This window comes from Epinephelus moara, chromosome 5 (assembly GCF_006386435.1).
Source record: "Epinephelus moara isolate mb chromosome 5, YSFRI_EMoa_1.0, whole genome shotgun sequence".
NCBI lineage: Eukaryota > Metazoa > Chordata > Actinopteri > Perciformes > Serranidae > Epinephelus > Epinephelus moara.
In genome coordinates, this window is record NC_065510.1 from 10,834,736 (window position 1) to 10,855,524 (window position 20,789).

The 20,789-nt window shown below is 42.7% G+C and overlaps 1 protein-coding gene across 1 annotated transcript; it reads right to left on the minus strand.

Moving 5' to 3' along the window:
- Positions 1-13: 13 nt before the first annotated feature.
- LOC126389943 (meiosis regulator and mRNA stability factor 1) lies at positions 14-20,451 on the minus strand. Its single transcript, XM_050043962.1, has 27 exons — positions 20,367-20,451; positions 19,544-19,754; positions 16,999-17,895; positions 16,631-16,793; positions 16,167-16,381; positions 15,132-15,249; positions 14,870-15,042; positions 14,097-14,615; positions 12,893-13,047; positions 12,598-12,756; positions 12,257-12,443; positions 11,898-12,076; positions 11,729-11,809; positions 11,354-11,593; positions 10,740-10,859; positions 10,453-10,631; positions 10,104-10,324; positions 9,874-10,016; positions 9,526-9,659; positions 9,081-9,283; positions 8,427-8,654; positions 6,980-7,219; positions 5,691-5,942; positions 5,448-5,508; positions 5,099-5,203; positions 3,769-3,933; positions 14-2,960 (listed from the first exon to the last, which is right to left on the minus strand). Exons 2-27 carry the CDS (start codon positions 19,697-19,699, stop codon positions 2,764-2,766), a joined length of 5,490 nt encoding a protein of 1,829 aa, XP_049899919.1. The 5' UTR covers positions 19,700-19,754; positions 20,367-20,451; the 3' UTR covers positions 14-2,763.
- Between the last annotated feature and the right edge of the window lie 338 nt (positions 20,452-20,789).

Sequence of the window (20,789 nt, forward strand, 5' to 3'; positions counted from 1 at the left end):
AGACGAGGCAGAATTGATGCTTGTGAAATTTATTAACAGAAATCTTTTGGTCCTTTCAAACACTTTAGACTGTTAGAGCGACTTCTGGTGTGATGAGGCAGTAAAACAGTGTGACAGAGGGAGGGAGGTGAGTGTAGAGAGGACACATCAGTGAGACAGTTGTTGACCAGGTAAACAAATCATAATCACAAGGCAGGAGATTTAAGGACACTGCTGAATAATAATAATTTCTTGAAGTGTAGACTTGTGCAACGTGAAGACTGAATAAGCAAGACAAGGTCGGACAGAGTTAAAAAGGAACCAAGGCAAAAACATGTTTTTAAATCCCTCCCAGTGCACTGCCTCATTTCACATTTCATGAACCAAAACTATGCAAAAGTGCATATTTTGACAGGCACAGTAGCTTCTCACTGATGTAACCAAAACAAAGAGTGAAAGCTAAATAGAGAAGTTAAATTCATTCCTCTGAGTTAGTTGCCACTGCGGTACGCCGGGGGAGAGCTAGGCTTTGCTCAGAGTCACAAAAAGTAATACATTCTTTACTGCCAAAGTTAAATCTAGACAATTCCTTCTGAGCATTTTCAGCTCCTTTCTATCATTACCAACTCTAAATCATTAACTGAGCTGCTCATTTCTTTATCACAGAGGTTTACAGACAGTCAGAACCCTAACAGTCCTAATTAAAAACATTTTGATTGGCGTTTCAGACAATTTGATGAGTTGGCAGGTGGAATCTAGCAAGTCAAAATCAAGCCCAACAAAGAAAATGAACACTGGCTGAAGAGGTAAACACCGAAACCAGGCAGAAACTGATTAAATGGGCTCTTACCCATTCTTTGAACCTTTCCTCTGAACACAACAACCTTCAGACTTCAGCGGCGCCTCGGTCATGCTAAACTTCATGGCAGCCGACAGTATTTGGTGGCAATTCAGCAGCCAGCAGTCTTGTAAACACTTGAGACAGGAAAATGGACAAACCAACACATTAGTAAGTAAAAACTCCTATGTAAGATGTGAGGGAAAGGGGGGGAGAGAACGATGGCGATTCCTTTGGCGCCGAGGCAAATACAAGCCATTGTAAAAGCCCGGCAGATTCCAGAGAGCCGCAGAGGGTCCTCTGTGTCTACGTCACAGTCTGTTCAGGAGGCTGCACAGAGCCCCCGTGGTGCCCCACAAACAGCCTCCTGACCCATCTCTTTCCCCTAAAAACTCACAACCAATCACCTCGTCGTTAAAAATCAAAAACTCAGGAGTGCTCACTGCTCCCCTCCAAATCTTCAACTCAGGCAGTGGACGTCACCGCAGACGCAGCGCTCTCCAGCAACAAGGTTAACTCAAAAAACCTTGAGCATTTATGTGGCAACTGCGAGAGGGTGACGCCAACTCTAAGATCCCTAAAACACGGTGCAAATAAAAGACCTGATCTTAAAGAATGTCTTATCGTAATCTGCTCCTGTCTGCTCCTTCTGGGCTTACACCATGCATAAACTCATTTATGCACACCATGCACATTTCACACCACCTACTCCAGTGTAAACCACATTCAGACAAAACGCAGCTAAAACAACACAAACACACCGGCTGCTGGTGAAAGCCGAACAAAGTATCTCTCAGTTCCTGCTGCCTGAGCACACATCCAGCCCGAGTATTGGAGAGCCACCTTTGACCCTCTTAGGCCTTCATTAGTGGCCCGGGTGAGACGAGCCAAAGTCTTTCTAATAAATAAAGTCAAAGTACAACAAGAATAAAAAATTCCTGAAGGCAGGGTTGTCGTAATATCAATCAAAACCTTGCCTTCCGTGATTTAACGGTTCAAAACTGTTAGCTTTCGTAACTGAAGCCACAATCTGAACACTAATTTTCACACCCATCACTGAATTGCCACCAAATACACCAAACATTGAGGCCAAACTCTTCCACAGACTACTAAATACTCTGCATAATTTAAAAGGAACTGAAATACTGTCCTGAGGCTACTTAACAGAGACAAAAGATGAGAATATACCTCAAAGAGAAGCTACCTCTTTAGAAATACCCAAGAGAGACTGAAAGAATCAAAACGGGCAGGTGCTTAGCGGCCAGTTGTTCGACATGTCTACAGTTACCTACAAAGCAAAATCTCCTAAAATTTAAAAGGAGTTTAAAATGTAAGAATGTCATAAATTAAATGCTCTGCTATGGAGATACAGCAAGAAGTACACATGGAGGTTTCTCAATTTAGCACATAAACAAAACATCTCAATAGCCTTCTGTTTGTCAAATTCATAATCTGAGAATGTGAGTAACTATATTTCTTAGATTTAATGTAGAAAACTAAGTCACACACTCCTAGCATTTCTCCCATTACCCAAGGATCTATATACAGTGACAACTAACTCATTCTTCATTCCTAAGCCAACGTGTGTTCGACACGACGTGGCTCTGAACTGAGATGTGCATGCAAATATAATTTAACTTCCCTTGAGGTGAAATCGAACACAGGTTACAGAATTTAGAAGATTGCAGAAAATCTGCAAGAAGAAAATCACAGCTTGGTGAACATCATCGGAAGCACGCACCGATTGTGAAATCAGCAAACAAAGAAAACGACAAAGGCCGATGAGTGACAAGAAGAAAGCAACAGCCTGTTCAGGATGTAGAGGTGACAACATCAATGCTCGTGTAGGTCTGTGTGGCGTGTTCAGTGTAGCTGGTCAACTCTTGGGTTTAGAGTTACACTGTGTGTGAACTAGTATTGCTTTGTGTGTGTGCGTGTGTAAAGGATCAGAGGCCTGCTGTGAATGAGAAGTTGGCGGCTAGCTTGATTCTGCTGCGTGAGGCTCTTCTGCTGGGACTGTCCATGGACAAGGGGGTCTTCACGTCAGGGGGCGGCAGAGGTTTGGCGACTGCAGAGTCGTCTGTGCTGCCAGGTGGATCACATGTGCCGTCACCGTCAACTGGCACCTCTGGTTCATCACTCACTGAAATCACACACACACACACACAGACTGAGCTTACACCTAATGAACGACAGGGAAGGTGCAAATAAAAGTGTGATGCATTCATTAAAATGTATTTTTGCTCTTCCTTGCATTGCTTAAAAAGGGACAGTTCACCACCAAATCAAAAATACAAATATTTCCTCTTACCTGTAGTGGCTAATATTTATCTTGTTTATTTTCATTTGAGCTGCTGAGTGTTGGAGATATCGTCTGTAGAGATGTCTGCCTTCTCTCCAATATAATGGAACAAGATTGCACTCAACTTTAGGTGTTCAACTGTCCCTTTACAACAGTGAAATGTTCTGCTCTTTCTCCAACATCTTTTTTGAAATTTAGACAGCACTCACAGCACATACCTGTAATGAGGCCCCATATTCCCCCAATCTGTTCGTTTGTTTAACAAAATCTTGAAATCTTACATTTTTAAAGAAGCATCTGGACCAGCATCAAATTACACAACTCACAGACAGGCTGACTGGCTCAAGGCACACACAAAATGTTGGCAGAATATCACCTTTTGGGATTTTTAGCCAAACAAACAAACAAACTGATCTTCACATCTCTATTTGTAACAAGTCTAGTAGTCACTAAACGTGTGAATGTTGAGAAGCTGATTTCTGAAGTAAAAATGACAAACCTGCCATGTCACAGTCAAAGCAAAGGGTGACTTTAATTGCTTTTAATTTCAACTAAATTTGCAATATTACTACTAAAATAAAACATTAACTGATATCGGTTTAACTGCAATACAAAAACATTATACTTGGACAAAAAAAAAACAACTGACCTGTTGGTGGAGTTTTCTCCTCAAAGCGAATCAGGTCTGCCTCCTGGAGGAGAACGGGGTCAGGGTGTAGCTGAGGTGAAGGCAGGCAGGATGGCACAGGACCACACAGTAGGTCTACTGGTGATGTCAGACACAGCAGCTCTGACTCTGCAGCTACATCACCACCTGGCAGGTGAAACAACAGGATTTAGTTTCATCTGTAATTTATCTGAGAGAGACTGACAGAGCAGAGTTATTTTTAAAACCATGCCTCAATTGTAAGTCAAGCATTATTTTCTTCACCGATTATTTCCATCTCTGGTCAACAGTTTTTATCATTTCAGTTACTGCACTTTATAACCTCATCCACTCCATGTGGACGTCTGCATTCCCTGCTGATGTTACTGTTGACATTATTCTTTTGGCAAGGTAAAAAATGGCATGCTCATTTTCAAAGGGTTCCCTTGACATCTCACCTCAAAATATCTGAAAGAAAATGGGTTCTATGGATACCGAAGGGTTTCTCCTTTACAGACATACTCACCCCTAAACAGTCTTGCCTAACTTTGGTATGACTGGCAAACTGAGACACTAGTGGATTCAATGAGCCCAATTTTATTCATGTGTGATGATGTTAGCCCCCGTAACAGCCATTTTATTGCACTGAGATCATTTTTCTGAAATGGACCTTAATGTATAAAATGACCTACTGTAACCTCTATGATAATCAGAGCCTCATGAAACTTTTCAGCCACAAAGTTAAGCCCTCAGGCGTTCAGAGTGTGTATGACTTTCATAGGTTTATTGACAATAAGGTGGTTTCTCAGCATTTTCCAGAACAAAAGTAATTGTCAAAAATTGCAGTTTTTACAGATCACAAAATCACAGCATGAATTTTTTTTATGGTGATTTTTTTTTAAAATCTTGGTGTCTTAATGTGATATTTTAGGGAAATTTTAACCTTTTATCAATTCTTCAGAGGTAAAAAAAATGCTCAAATTTAGCACCAAAGCAGTGTAACAAATGGTATCAACCCAAAAATTGCTTATGAGACATAAGTGAACAATGTGAATGGCCATCATGTACTTCCAAAATAACGTTCCAAGCCTCTTTACACTCCAAACTTTAAAGGTTTGAATAGGTGCCTAACTAAAACACAATATTTATCACAGATGTATCACTAGAAAAACTTGACACAGTGCTGAGCTGCATCTCAAATCAACCTTCAGGTTCCCAGCTTTCAGATGATGTATACCACTTCTATGTGGCATATAGTGTTACCCAGTATCTCCCATTTAAGTTCCCCCTGTCCCTCCTCAGTTTACACACATACTTGTGTGGTGCATGTTACCTGGACTCTGGGTTCCAGAAGTTGCAATGCTAATGGGGCTGTCTCTCGGGCTCTCTGTGCTCTCTCCTGGCAGGGGGCTGTTGGGGATTGAAGAGCTTGCCCTTGCTAGAGAAAACAAACACACATACACACCTAAGTTATACAGCTTCCATACATTGTTGAAGGCACCACCTCATTGAATCATTTCCCAAATATTCCCAGGGAGCACCCACAGTTTAGACATCTGTCATGATCACTTTAGCCTGAGGCCATTACTTACAGTCTGTGTGTATGTCAGTGATTACAACTGATGATAAGCTTGACATTAATACATTTTAAAATTTTTTTATTGGTATGCCACAACCATTACCTTTCATATCGTTCTTCAAAACGATAATCCTCTTGTGACCGTGCCCTTTGATCCAGACCACCTAATGATGACACATCACAAAAACAATCACACAAAATATGCAAATGATGCACTGTTTTAATAAAGCTATGGATTGTCCAGACCCTAGAAGACAAATTATAACAGAAAAATTGACAACAAGCTCTGGAAAGATTTTAAGCAACATGTACCACAGTAAATGTGTCTAGTGAAATGTATTCCTACCTGTGGGATGGCGCTGAGCAGCTCGTCAGTGCTGGTGTATCCGTAGGAACGTGGCTCAAGGCTGCAGCCTGTAAATTTGTTATAAGCCCCCTGGAACTCAGTTAGGAAGATCTGGTTGTAATGGTAGGTGTGGAGCAGGCCGCGTACGTTACGGGCAAACTGGTAAAGCCTGGTCAGCCTCACCCACTCCTCCCCACCACCACTGGCAGCGTTGCCAGCTTTGTTGTCGTCATCACTTTCTTCATGGTACAACTGTGAAAGAAGAAAGATCACACAGTCAGTTCTGCCTCTGTGTGGGAGTACAGGTAAACTATGCAATGAAAATTAAGAAAGAGGTGATGTAACTAACAGACAGCTTGAACAAGCAGGGCTCAACAATAAGGATTGCCCGATTGCCCGGGGCAAGTAAAACTCAAGGTCGGGCATGTAAACTAACAACTCACTTGCCCAATCGGGCAAGTTGCTAAAAATAGTAAAAGTTAATAACTAATTGATAAAATAAATGGATTTTAAAACGTGCTCTTCTGCTCTGATGCAGCGGTCTCTCTGCCTGAAGTCACAGGCACAGCTGTGTAACAATGTCCTGCCCACAGCCCCCATTGATATTATTTTGCGCGACGGACGCTTCATATAACATAACAATATACTATTTATGGTGTTATGTCATCGTTACGCACAGACAAACAGCTGCTCGCACAGCAGCTCAGTACGGCACTCATGCTGAGCTTGTGTTGTGTTCAGGCGTTGTCACGTAAATAACAACTTCCAACACTTAAATAGGTCATAGCACAAAACAGCAGCATGTCATGTGACTTTTTACTTTTATTATATTCAATAAAATTGTATGTTCCTAAATCTTGAGACACCTCATATGTAAGCTAGACAGACAGAGGTGGGCATGGCTCAAGTAGGGCGCAAAATTATAGACAGAACGATTGACAAATTTTTCACTTTAAGCCCTGACACTCATTTTTGTGTAGGAATTAAGCTACAATACATGACATATGTTGTTTTAAATAATAAATACAGTGTGAATAAAGATTACATAACATTAAAAAAAACTGCAGTCTAATAAATACAGTGTGAATAAAGATTACATAACATTAAAAAAAACTGCAGTCTTTGTTATTTGATAGCTGCTTAAATTAAACAATTTTTATAGGGCAAGTAAAAACTGACTTCGGGCAAGTAGATCTCTGACCAACTTGCCTGACCGGGCAAGTGAAAAAAAACCTTAGCGTTGGACCCTGACAAGTCTTAGGAAGATAAAAACCAAATTTGCCACTCACCTCCACAAGGTAGGGCAGGCTCTTGAGTAACTCGCTGAGGGAGAGGAACCCATATTCACACGGGTTGAGCAGGGCTCCATGGACAGTCTGGTAATACTGGCTCAGCTCGTCCACTTTGAGACCCCTGGTGACTTGCTCCTCCTCTTGGGACATAAGCAGAGCCAGGAGCTGGGAGGTCAGTGAGCGTAAAGACTTCCTGTTGATCAGCTGCACTTCGCGACCCTCTGAACCATCCACCACCTTCAAATTGGAGGAAAGAAATGTGAGATCAGTGCTATGATTAGTCACCTCCAACAGTGAAGAGAAGTATCTGTAAGTTGCTCACCAGAAGCTCATTTGCATTTCTAATGTCACCCTTATAATGCTTCTGTTTTGAGGTAATCCACATATTTTACCAATTTACCTCATGATTACATGTGTGAGGTGCAGCTTAATGTCACTTAGATGCAACAACTATCATCTACAGTAGTGTGCAATACCCAAAGACTTCCCTGACTTCCTTTCTGTTTTTGCCCACGAGCAGCTGTGACTTTGTTAGAGTCTGGCAATTCTGTGTCACATTACGGGATAATTTAAATGCGGAGTACTTCTCTTCAATGGACATTAAATTAATGATGGACAGGCTCACTAATTAGCTACTAGGACCTGCCAAAAGAGTTGTTGTATCGAGCGGCAAAACACCACGAATATTTTGTTTGGTTGCCAGATGAGACGCATATCCACACACACAGCAAAAAGGTGCTCATGACAACAAAAAGGATCTCAACTCCATATTTAAGATACATGTAAACAGTGCTACATAAATTGATGCAGTTTCATTTATGGCATTTTGTAAACTTAGCAACGGTTTACTGAAATAATAAATGGCAGTGATGCTGTTTTTTTCTATTTAATTTACTATACCAAATGCAGCATAACATTTAAAAATTACACTTGTTTATGTCAAACTTTTAAAGGTTCTGCACACAACATTCAGAGCATTAATATAGCAGAAAACTACAATTTGCTATGTAAAGATTAGTGGAGTAATGGCATCCTGAATAAAGAATGAAGTCGCACTACCTCTGTGTGTGTTGTAATCTGAGCTCGTCCTGGTGCCGTTCCCCGCGGTTAACATTGTTAGCGCTTTCAGCACTGGTGCCATTGTTTAGCACAGCTTATGGAGTTAGCACTCTTAGGTGTTAGCCGCAAACTCCGCACAGTTGGGAAATGTGTTCAAACAACTCACACGTTCTAAAGGTTGCATGGAGCCCCTTAAATTAATAGTTTTTAAATGTTCCTAACACTATGGGGTTTCTCTCGTTCTCGGATGAAAAAAAATAATTGATTTGCAGTCATTTCCTATTGTTAAGATCTACAAAGGCTATAAAGAAGCAGCCAGCAAAAGGAACAACCAAACTGAAATGTGTGTGTGTGTGTGGGGGGGATCCTTGAAGGTGTTCTTTACCTTGACAACATGGCAGAGTTTGATCAGCAGAGCCAGCAGGGAGCTGGCATCATAGTCCTGCAGGCGCAGACCATAGCCAAAGGTCTTGCTGTACTCAGTGAGCAGCTGGCTGACAGGAAGGCTGGAGTTTTTCTGAGCCCGAAGCAGCTTGACCAGCTGAGCCGCCAGAGCCTTGATACGCTCCACTTCTGTCAGGGTCAGCACTTTCTCTTCACCACACTCCAACACCTGGCATAGGTAGCGGACAGTTTACAAATTAGTGTTCGGGCCGGGACAAAGGAAGAGGCATTTATGCTTAATTAAAGGTAGATTCAATAAGGTTCAATTCAAGCACATGACATGATAAAGAGCCTGATCTGACCCACGAGGTATTCTGTGTGTAGGAGGAGCAGATACCATGGGAGCTGCCTAACAATGATCAGTTATTAGCAGGTCAGTTTTAATAAGCATGTCAGTTTAAAGAAGCAAAAAGAAAATGTATGACTCATACTTAATATTCATCACTGCCTTGAAATAATACCCTGATCATTGCCATCTTTTCTCTTGGCCGTACAACATGTACGGACAATCATTACACACCAGAAATACACTTTGACTTGGAGCACCAAAGACCACAAAGAATGATACTGTACAAACACAGAGTTCCTAACTCACCATCAGTATGTTGGGGATTGCCTCGAAGAGCTCCATGAGCTTGGTGAATCCGTAGTAGCTGAGCTTGCACTGACGACCGAAATGATGGTGGTAGGTGGGGATGAACTTACTGAAGGCCATTCGGCAGTGAGGCTGGTGACGAAGAAGGTCCACCACCTCCTTCCCAAACTGCTTAGTGTGCTCCATCTCCTCAGGCGTGCGCTCTGTAGGCAAACAAGAGGAAATTCAGGGAAATATATATATATATATATATATATATATATATATATATATATATATATATATATATATATATATATATATATAATAATTAAGCAATTGCTTTGGACAAAGTAAATAGTATTGTAACCATTCCCATCACTTAAAATAGCATTTCAATTATCAGTTTCTTTGAGAACATCCCTACCCACGACCTCAGTCTTTTTAATAACTGGTTTAAACTGACCTCTCTTAGGAACAGAGATGACTGTGTCTGTTTCTTGAAGTGTAATAGTGATGGTGGTGTCAGGGATCTCAATGAGCAGGTCCATCAGTTCACATATGCCATAGTCAATTACCCGCCAATCTCTGGAGAAGCACCTGATAGACCACGTGTAAAAATACATTACAAACATCCACAACACTGATGATCCAGACTCATATTTAATGCTTCTCTCCAACTCTTAATGAGAGGAATTCATAGACAAACCCACAGTAGTGTGCTAGCCTTTATCTAAATAAAATTAAAACCTCTAATAAACACAAAGGCAATGCAAAGACATAATCTAGGAATACAATGTCACTGCTGACTGACCAATGGTATGCCTGCATGAAGTCCTTGATCGCCACTTGTTTGCTGGCTTGAAATTTAAGCAGTTTGAGCAAGTCTTGAGTGAAGCGCTTCACTTGAGCACGATGAGTCAGGGTCAGTAAACGCTTGGTACCCATACCCAAGATCTGTAGGTAAAGAAAATTTAAATAGAAAACACATAATATGTAGAATACAAACAATTGAAAGTACAACATCCTCAAAATGTTCAATACCTGCAAAACATGGGGCACGGCTTCCAGAAGCTCCAGCAGCTTAGAGTAGCCATAGTCAGAGACGCGGCATTGCTTGGCAAAGTGATGGTGGTACGACGGTATGAACTTGCTCATGGGCATGATGCAAGAAGGCTGACTCTTTAACAGGTCAATAATCTCTCGGCTGAACTGGATGAGCTGTGGGTTGCCAACCGGACTCTTGCAGCGCTGAATCCATGACTCTGCATTAAAGTTTTTATTTTAATTAAAAGTCTGAAATATGTAGGTGTATCTGGCTGGTAAAGACAGCACTATGAAGGTACATAGTTGTAGGAAGCTCAAAAAATGTTTTGATTTTGAAAGTTCCTACCCGAGTTTGGTGCTGGTGGCTTGTTGTGGATCCACTTAATGACTTTGAAGCCGTTCTGAGCTGTAACGATTGTGATACTGGGAACGCAGGTAATGAGGTGCTCCAGAGGAACACCACCCTCCAGTGTCTCATTGCCCAGCTGCAGAGGGCTGAATTTTGCTGCGTAACAGTCTGGAAAACTAAATAGAAAATATACAACATGGATTTCAGAATGTCTGAAACATGCTTTGTTTGGTTCTTAAAAAAGAAAAAACAATTTATACATCAAATAAAGAGCTGGTTGTCACCTGAGTAATGGAAGAGTTCCCTCGTGTGACTGCAACAGACTGTGGACCTCAGAGGCTAAGGTGCTCAGAGACATCACAACAAAAGGTATTTTATAGGAATCAGGGTCAAAGTCTGCCTCACTATAAGAAAAGAGAGACAGAAAAGACACATGATTAGTGATGGAAACAGTGGTGACAGTCAGCTGAAGCTGTAGAGTTCAGAGAACGGTGCCTCTGACAATTAAGGTAAATGATTTTATCTTTTAGACCAAGTGTGAGAGATGTATATGACGGGTCAAGATGCTTCTAAGGGGAGACAAAGTGGCTAACACATTAAACTGGGCAATTAGAAGGTTTAAGTAAATAATCTTTAAAAAACATTATTGGATTTAACATCAACAAAACAAATTTCCTTTTTTTCATTTTCATTTGTCCTGCCCCTCCTCCACAGTGATTGCCTGGGTGGGTAAAAAGTGACAGTGACAAGCACAGTGTTCTAACCTCATACAGTCGAGGGGGAGCTTTTTGCTGCACTCATTCATATAGTTTTATGGTTTTCCATTTAGTTTTATGACATCTTTGTGAAATAAGCATTTAATAAGACTGTTACGTATACTATGTGCATTCATAAAAACCTGAAGTCCCGCTGTGCGTAGTGTTCTCTGCAGACAGGTTCATGGTACTCCAGCTCCTCAAACACCACAGGGCTGCCACTAGCAGAGGAGGAGCCCTCCTGGGACTGGGACGATCCCAGTGGACTCTGGCGGATTTGGCTGCTGGGCAGAAGGCACACAAGCCTCGAGCCTCCCTGATCCCGCACTGCCACCACCTCTGGCAGCCTGTACAGATCCCCAACCACAAGCTTTCGGGAATATCTGGAGAGTGGAAGAAAGAATATGAAGTTTGGCAGCAAAAACTACTTTGAAATGCAAGTATCTTTTTGGAACATCTATAATCCAAGTACAAAACATGTAGGAGTAAAGAGAATGAGTTGAGACAAAGCTACTGACTTTTTCTCATAGATCTCTGTAAACTTGAAGAGGGGAAGGCAATTGGCAGGTGCATCCTGAAGAATGCTGATGATCTCCGTGCTGTATAACGAAAAAGCTGATTTACCACCACAATCCAAACCAAAACAGTTTAAGAAAAAATGCACAACTTAAATATGCTTGACTGTACCTCAGCATAGCAAGGGATTTGTTGTTGACACCAGTGATCAGAGACACCTGAATGCGTTTGCCTCCGATCTTATAACGGTGCAAACCACTGACAGCACTAATGGCCTGCTGCAGGGACAACATCTGGACCGTGGCCTTCAGCTGATAGTCCGTGTGGGGACTCAGCTCCACAGCTTTCACCTTGACACAAAAAGTCACACCACAAGGAGATGTTTTCAGGCGCAAATCTCTTTTTAAGATGAAAATCTACAAGCAAACATTAAATCTTAAGAGACTTGATTATTTTGGATGTTAAGAGGATACAGGCAAATTTGATCAATACATGTATCAGTACAATAACACCAGTGAGGTAGGCCTTACCCGCCCGTAACGAGAGAAGGTGTCATGCAGTGTCTGTTGTAGATCCTTGCGGGACATTCTGTAGTCCAGATTGGCCACCTGGACCTCTGCTCCATCTGAGAAAGGCTCAGAAGGACCTTCAGGGCACGGGCTACGAGGGGCAGCCAGGAGGGGTGAGGACCGGCTGGACAGGCAGGGCGACGCACTCCTTTTGTTAGAGATAACGAGGGAGACAATTTTGAGTTAATCGCTAATATTACATTTAATATTATAAAGGTATTGAGAATTTGTATGTAGCATTAGCAGTATGCTGCATCAATACTTGAGGTTAACTGAATCAAATATGACTGATCTAAACCCACCTGGATGACCAGGAGCCCTGGGACAGGATGAGGGGACTGAAGCTCCTGTGCAGGTTCAACTTGCTGAAGGCTGAGGGTGTGCTAATCTGGAACTCCGAGTTCCTGTCCCCTTGTTCTACAGGAGATTCAGTAACACTGCGAGGATAAGAGCCCTCTCTTCTACATGAAAAGATGAAACAAGAGGGGATGCATGAAAGGGTAACATCCTTCACTGTGCAAAATGCTTTCTTTTTCTGTTGCTGCTGTTATCAAATGTCATTTCTCTTAGTGAAGAATCCCCTTTCCCAATGTGTACCTCCTCCTGTGCATAGATTCTCCTATGAAGCCAGGTTTGGACAGCTGCTCCAGGGCTCCTGTCTCACCGTTACTGTGGGGGGAAGAGGAAGCAGCACGTCCTTTTTCCAGCTGCTGGAAGCCCATTCTGGGCTTGCCCTCAAAACTACCCAGCTCCTGGATCAGACAGAGGCAGCAGATGTCAGAACTGTTGATGACTGGCTGGATGTTGTTGATGCGTTTGTGTGTGCGCATGCATGTATGTTGAGCTCAATGGAAAAGGTTGTGGAATGGCATAAAGTGCTGTTCTGAGTTTTTACTAGGGATGTGCATTTTAAAGTCAACTGGCTGACTTTAAAACACAGATGTCAACACCTGCTGAATATTAAGAGTTTATTTTGTGCATCTTAGTTCTGTGGAGACAGCTTTACAACAGACAGATAACAGTCACTTGTCATGTTGTAATAAACACGTGCTTTGAAACCATAGCACACAGCTGATGATACAGCCACAAGAGTCCTACAATGAAATTTCACTGCAGTATTTCCACAGAGATGCTTTTGTTTTGTCATCTGGACCTCAATCTGTAAATAACCTCTGTATTTTTAGTACTTTGTTGTCCTTAAATTCTGGTAGTGAATGGGACTAATATTGGACAAACTCCAAATTGAAATGTCTCTTTTCTGTCCAACTGCAGACAAAAGTTAAAAAGCCCATCCCTAGTTTTGGTCCATCTCTACAGCAATCCATTCATGGGTCATTTTTTGCTAATCTTCCCCACTGGTCAATCAAGAAGAAAAAACCAAGCCAGGCATTCCAGCAGAGGTCAGAGTTATCAGAGTGGAAAACTGCATTGCCAAAAAAATTTAATAGAGGCCTAAAGCAGACTCTGGACACACAGAAACTGGTTACTCACATGAAGCAGTATATCACAACTGATGTACTGGACCGAACAGTCAGGAAAAGGCTCAAAAGCTATAAGCTAATTCATGCATTAGTATGATGAATAACCAACAAACATGCAGGACGACAGGGGTTACATGACGCACTAATGACAGCGAATACATGCTAGCACAGGCACACAAATGAAGCTTTGCAAGCAGATATTAGCGGTTAGTTAAAGCAGCAATTAAGAGGGACACTAGGGGGATGATTTACAAGCAGCCCAGACAAAGATAGAGGGCAACGGAGGTTAAGGGGAAGCAGGCACTGACGAGTCTGCTGACCTGATGGGGCTTGGCTGGAGCACCACCGGGAGGCCCACTGCACCCCCTCCTGGGGCTGTAGGGCCTTTCAGGCACTGGGCCAGGGGCGTAGCATGGGCGGGTTGCTCGCCGTGGCCTCCTGGGTGACCTTGGCTTCTCCAGGGGCAGAAAGGAGAAGGAGGATATAGATGGGGGAGGGCCAAACATTGAATCCTGGCTTTGATAGGTGTGGGACAGAGGCTGAGGCAAGTGATGAGGCTGAGACTGAAGCTCAGGTTCAGGACTGGCATCGTCTCTGGGCCGTGGGGAGAAGGAGAGGCTGATTCGGTGGCCAAACACATCCTCATTCTCCATTCGCTTGCGGGCACGCGCAGCTGCCTCAGGGTTGCCAAAACGGAGGACTGCTGTGCCTTGGGACATGCCCAGCACCTTGCCACCGCAGTTGTCTGACAGGCGGCGGAGCCTGAGCTTCACAGCGTTCCGCAGATTCTTGTCACAGTTGACAGGGAGGTTGTGCACATAGAGGAGGTTGAAACTGGGCTGAGGGAGGGGAGGAAGAGACAGCGTGCCTGTCTGGTTTGTATATTTTACACTTTACAAAATTAAAGCAGTAGTCTTCCTAAATAATTGTGAAGATGATCAAATTCACAACCAACTGCGTCTCTGCACTCTTAGTAAGTCCACACTTAAATTAAAATCCTCCTTGGCTACTTTTGCCGGCACCTACTTACCTTATTTAATACAGAGTAGATTAAGTATTTTGTAAATCCTAATGCAGCATTTGTGAGGCCTACCTGTGCTTTGACAAGCATACGTGGTGGCAGATCAGCTGTGATCTCCTGGAAGGCCACGTGGCGGTGGGCATGCTGCAGTAGTGCTGAAGACGTATGGTTGCCATGGACCAGGATTACCTGGAAACCATGACGATGACGCAGGTCACTCAGCTCACTTGCAAAGTTCACATCCGCTATTGAAATTAAAAGATAACGTGTTATCACAAAACCTCTTGTGGTACCAAGGCTATATTTGATCACAGTGAATCTGGGGTAAACTCACAGGATACTAGTACAACAGTTGCAGGAGCAGTGTGGGTCTCAGCAAAGCGTCGTAGGCTCTGGCGAAGCTTATCATCAGCAGCATTCTTGGCTGTGGCGTTGATATGTGCAACAGTAACCTGATGGAGCAGAATTATACATGGTTTCATACACTTTCCACGTTGTTAAATTTTCTATATCTAAGAAAAATAATATTCTTAGCTATGCTTTCATTAGTTTACATCACGTGAAAATAAGAATCAAACAACAAACACTGGCACTAGATAGGGCCATTTGCGATTTTGCGTGGCCACCATGTTTCTCCCAAACGCTTGGCAAATGGATGAAGTTTCAGTTCTGCAACCTCACTGCTAGAGACAAGGCCCCCATGAAGTGCATTGTGCTTTGAAGCTAATTTTTGTGGTGGCCAAACATTGGAATTACAACTTCAGAGTTAGTCACATGATATATTTTTTGAGCTTCATAACAGCTGCAAAATGACTCATTTCACTATCAGTATTTGATCCACTGGATCAGATAACATTTGGAAAGTCTAGAAGAGCTGCATGATTAAATCATTTTTAACCCCATTCAAATTAGTGGAGCACTAAACCAGAAATGGCCAGCTTGGGCCCAGTAACACTGAAGCAGTGCCGATCATATGGGCAATCTTATATATTAACTTTTTTGACTTCATGCACCACTTAGCAACTTTCATACGAATGAACGGTCCTGCCTTCAATGCTGTATCTAGGTCTTTTCATACATTCATGCAAAATACCACTAAATCCTTCACAATAGAACTTTAATGACAACGCCAGGGGTTATTTCACTGTATTTTTAGTGTAAAATAAATCTGAATAGTATGAGGATGCCTCATGTCAGCTTAGTCTATCATTCAAGGTAAATAAGCTCTAACTTCATGGTAAATTTACTCATTTTATCTCAACAGGACCAACTCTATCATCAAACTGTAGGTCAATGGTATTCATTCAGGGTATAAATGGCTCTTTTACAATAGTGCAACCATAAAGAATATTAGGAATTTTGTTGGTACCTGGCAGTTGTTGAGTTCTTGGATGACGGCTTTACTCTCCTTGCTGATATCACAGACACAAATGAATTCTGCCTCACGGTGGCCCTGAAAGAAACGGCTTCGAATCCGCTGGACTACTGCTCCAGCAGAGCGTCCACTGGGCACACTGCAGTTCTCAATGTCCCAGAAGACGCCCACTGGAGGGATGTTCTCAGGACCACCGTTCTCTGGAGAACCTAGCAGACAGTTGGCAAATGGTCATTCTACACGCACGCTCTCAGCTTTAAAGCAGCTTAAACTTAATAGGGTTATTTTATTGTTGTTGCATTTAGTTTGGGTGGAAGAACATTTCATAACTACTTCACTCAAACAATCCAAAGAGTTAGCCATTTCAAACAGTCCCATTCTGACAGACCCAAACTGACATAAAATTACAATAAACAATAAATATGTAGGAATTAAACTGTATTGTAGAGTCCACTAACCATACTTCTGGCCAGTCTTGCCAAGGCTGGCCGATGGCATGAGCATCATGCCATCAGAGGAGGTGCCACAGCCATTACAAATGGGGATAGAGATAGGAGCAGTCTGGGGAAGAGGAACATTGGGCCACACCTTGTCTGACTCTGATGTCAGACCATTCACAGGCTGCAAATAGGTACAAATCAATGCAACTGTGAGTGAAATCCAAAATCAAACAGACATTAACAGCAAGCAATACCACACCACATGCATTTTAAATCAACATAATAACAAAACCTCGTAGTCTAATAGAATTAAGTTACCTACAGTTATCTGTAGGGCACACAAACACAAAAGAAATGCCACAGTGACTGAAGTAAACTCCACCAACCTTCAACAAGCACTCCTGGCAGAAGTGCGCCCCCTTCACACAAACCGTGCGTTCTACATTTAGGTGCATAGGATTAGAGCAGAAGTGTGCTGAGGTGGTTGTAGTAGTGATGGTGGTGGTGGTTGGGTGATCACCAAGCGTGCCTCTCTGGGATCTTCTGGCTGACGGGCAGCAGTTCACACCACAGGTGTAGTAGCCAGAAGAGGCCAGGCAAGAGCCATGCAAGGGAGCGGGTAGAGAGGAAACACAGGGGACAGAGGAAGCCAGAGGTGCTGAGGAGGGAAACAGGCTGGGTTGGCTGCATGAGAGAGGTACAGCTGGGTAGGTTTGGAGGAGCCCTGAGCAGCAGGAGAGGTAGGGGTGTGATGAAACAGGCTGAGAGGTAGCGACAGAAGAGGACAGCTGAGGTTTGTAACCAAGAGTGGGCAAAGGATCAAAAACTTCACTTCCACTCCCACAGCTTGTGTGATGTTTATACTGATGAACAGATGAGGCTACAGAGCAAGGGCCGGACCTGCTAATACTGCTGCTGCTGATGGGTGCTCCCAGAGAGCCTGGGGCCATATAGAGCGAGACAACACCAGTGACGCTGCTACTGCTACCAACAACACTTCCGCCACCCAATAACCCATAGCCATCTGTGCTGCAAAAGTCACAGTGCGTGTATATGCTTACTTTGGGGCTAGCCCCCTCTTGTTGTTGCTGTGGTGGTGGCTGTTGTTGGAGGGAGTCTTGTGTAAGATGAGGAGGAGGAGGCAAGCAGGGAGGAGGCATACGGAGAGGGGCCAGAGAGAAGGGCTGGGATGATTGGGAAGAGGAAGTATGGTGCGGAGGAGGAGGAGGAGGAGGGACATCTTTCAGTTCCAGCACGGCCTTTCTGCTGTCCATGTAATTGTTCTGGAACATAGGAAGACCAGCAGATTATTTCACATTAAAACTGTAGTTGGTAACTTTTGTTTTGTCATGATTGCTGAAACTGTCACCTATCAAATATGAATAATAATTCTGTTACAGCATTGCTTAAACATAATTTAAGTGTAACGTTTAGCTATAAATTAAGAAAATTTGTGGCCTGGCCGCGATGAAAAGAAACTCAGCACTGGCCACAAGCCGGAACAATCCTCATTATACAGCTAAACAGTGCACTAAAATATATTTCTGAAAACATCTGAGGCGAGAAATAGGCAATGCAGTAACAGAATCTTTTTTCAACTTTGATCAGCGCTGCCTAGTTTAGCAGTTTGACTGTAGTTCACAAGCAGTGATTGACATGATTGACAGCTGCATTAGAGACTCCTCAGCTCTGACTGGTTGTTTTCAATCAGCTGCACCATTACCAGGCTAGCGCACACCTGCTATGTGCCGAGTAGGTGGAGTCTGCACACCATTTGACGAGTATAGGTAGCTGGCAGATGTGCTAGATCCGCTGCTTAATTTGAGTGGCGAGAGCAGCGTATACGTCACCACGACCACATGACCCACACAAACACGTCAAGGGAGATTGATAAATCAGAACTGATGAATGTAATTCAGGCACACGTGAAATCATATTGTGAACATTACTGTCCATATAGGCTATCATTTGTCAGCTAGGAAAGCCACCATGGCTTTTGCAATGTAGGCTGACACTGATTATTGTTTTGTCAGCCGATTACGTGGTTGCTGCGGCTGGCTGACAGATTACACTCAATTTAAACTGCTATCCTGGCCCTCGCCGTTACGTGGTTAGCGGTGCATTGGTGCACTGAAATGGAGCAGACCCAGTATATGCCATTAAGAGCACGAGGAGAAATATATAACTATAATTTCAGGTAACAATGTTCCATGGGTTGGTCACTTGCTCAGGTTTTAGGCAAATACAACATTACATCTACATAACCTGAATGGGTGTCCAATGGTAATAACAGTACCCTCAAAGCAGGAGATAACTGCATTGGCTTGTGTGGTTAGATCCAACTAGAAAAAAGGTAGTGTACCATCCCCGCCAAAACTTGAAGGCTGTGAAAAGCTGAATTTAAGGTCTACTATGCATTAACAATCTAACCTACTGCTGTTTCTTTATCAGCTGACAGAGATTCTGCGTCAGATCCGCGGCCTAACGTGCCACCTGCACTCCATTTAACAATTTTATTGTGCATGTGATGAGTGCACAAAGCACAATTTTTAAAGACTGCCTGCTTACAATCATCATAACTCCTGTGCGAAGTACAAATCATGGAAGTTCAGAAATTTCCTTATCCCTACATTCCTGTTACTTCCAGTCAGAAACAGTGTCATCTGATGCAAAAGTATAAAGACGTTTTTCAATGCTTTGTCACTGGTTGAGTCACAAATGTTGCAAGAGAGTTGCAATACATGCTAACATAACATATAGATGGTAAATATGAGATATATACCATAGGATTGTTGCCCTATATCAGATTTCTGATCATGGGCCTAAATCATTGTCTTTTGAATCAGGAGTTCACAACGCTGATTGATTTAACTTCCTCTATCTCTCCTAACCTATGTGAGATACCTGGACTGTTCACAGCTGAAAACCTACTTCTTTATCTGTGTGATGAGGGGAGGTTGTCTCATTGGTGGGGAAGCAGTCTTTGAGTTTCCATAGCAGGGTTGAGGCCTCTGTTTTGGGGTGACTGAGCCATGGGAAGGGTTTAGAGCTGGATATGGATCTCTCCTTTCCCAGTCCTTCCATCATACAACCCGGAGAGGTCTTTCACCATACTTTCATCTCTCTTCTCTCTCATGCTTTCCTGTGAAGAAGAAACGAAAGTGTGCACTAAGTTAGTCGGATGCGGTTACATCACCTCTCAGTGACCCGGTGCGTCGGTGTGTCTTGTTGACAATAAGACACTAAAACCTCTGTTAAGTCCTCATTTATGGCAGCATAGGTGCGTTTGAATCAACATAGCTCCGTTACGACAGTTTAAGTCGACAAAGGAGGCATGTCTGTGTACACAACCTGTACACACTTGGCAAGTTTTGACCGTTTATCTGAAGCTAACTATCGCCACAGCTGCGTGTTACCACAGCGAGTCCTGTAATGTTAACCCAACCGACGTTAAATTAGCTACAAGCTAACGCTAGCTCACGTTAATACCGTTTCTCCGAGTACACTAACCGTTGTTATTGGCGGAATTAGCTACGTAGCTAGCTAACCTGCTAACTACTTGAAATGGGCTAAGTTAAAGTGAAATGTTTGAGCTAGCGTCGGACTGAAGCTAACAACAGGCACCGTTTATTAGCTTACACCACACAGCTGCTCCCCCCACACGCTGCCGTCCATTGTCTTCACGGTACAAACCAACATTATTTGGTGAATTAATGGCGACAATTGTCCTAAATAGTTTGTAAGCTAGCGTTACCTGAGAAGGTCTCGTCTTTCACATCTTCCTCAAAGAACCGTTCCCCCTGTCTCCCTGGAAACCCCGCACCTTTTTGTAACCTACTTTTGCCAGAAAGCACGCACAGTTGTCGCAAATGTTGTTGTTATGTCTGGTGGTTAATAAATGTGATAATACTCCAGAGCTGGCACGTTACACGTTACAATTAGTTACATTAAAAAAAATAAAAATAAATGATGACAATAATAATAATAATAATAATAATAATATAGTATAGTCCTAATTGCAATGTAAGAACAAACCTAAAATAATTAATACATTTTGAAATCATTTTGGGTGCATACATTTGGTCCACTAAATTAGCATATACAGTATCAGTATTATCGCTAAATGTCATAATGTTCTGCATTTGTTAAGTATAAATAAATAAAGTCAATCACAGTT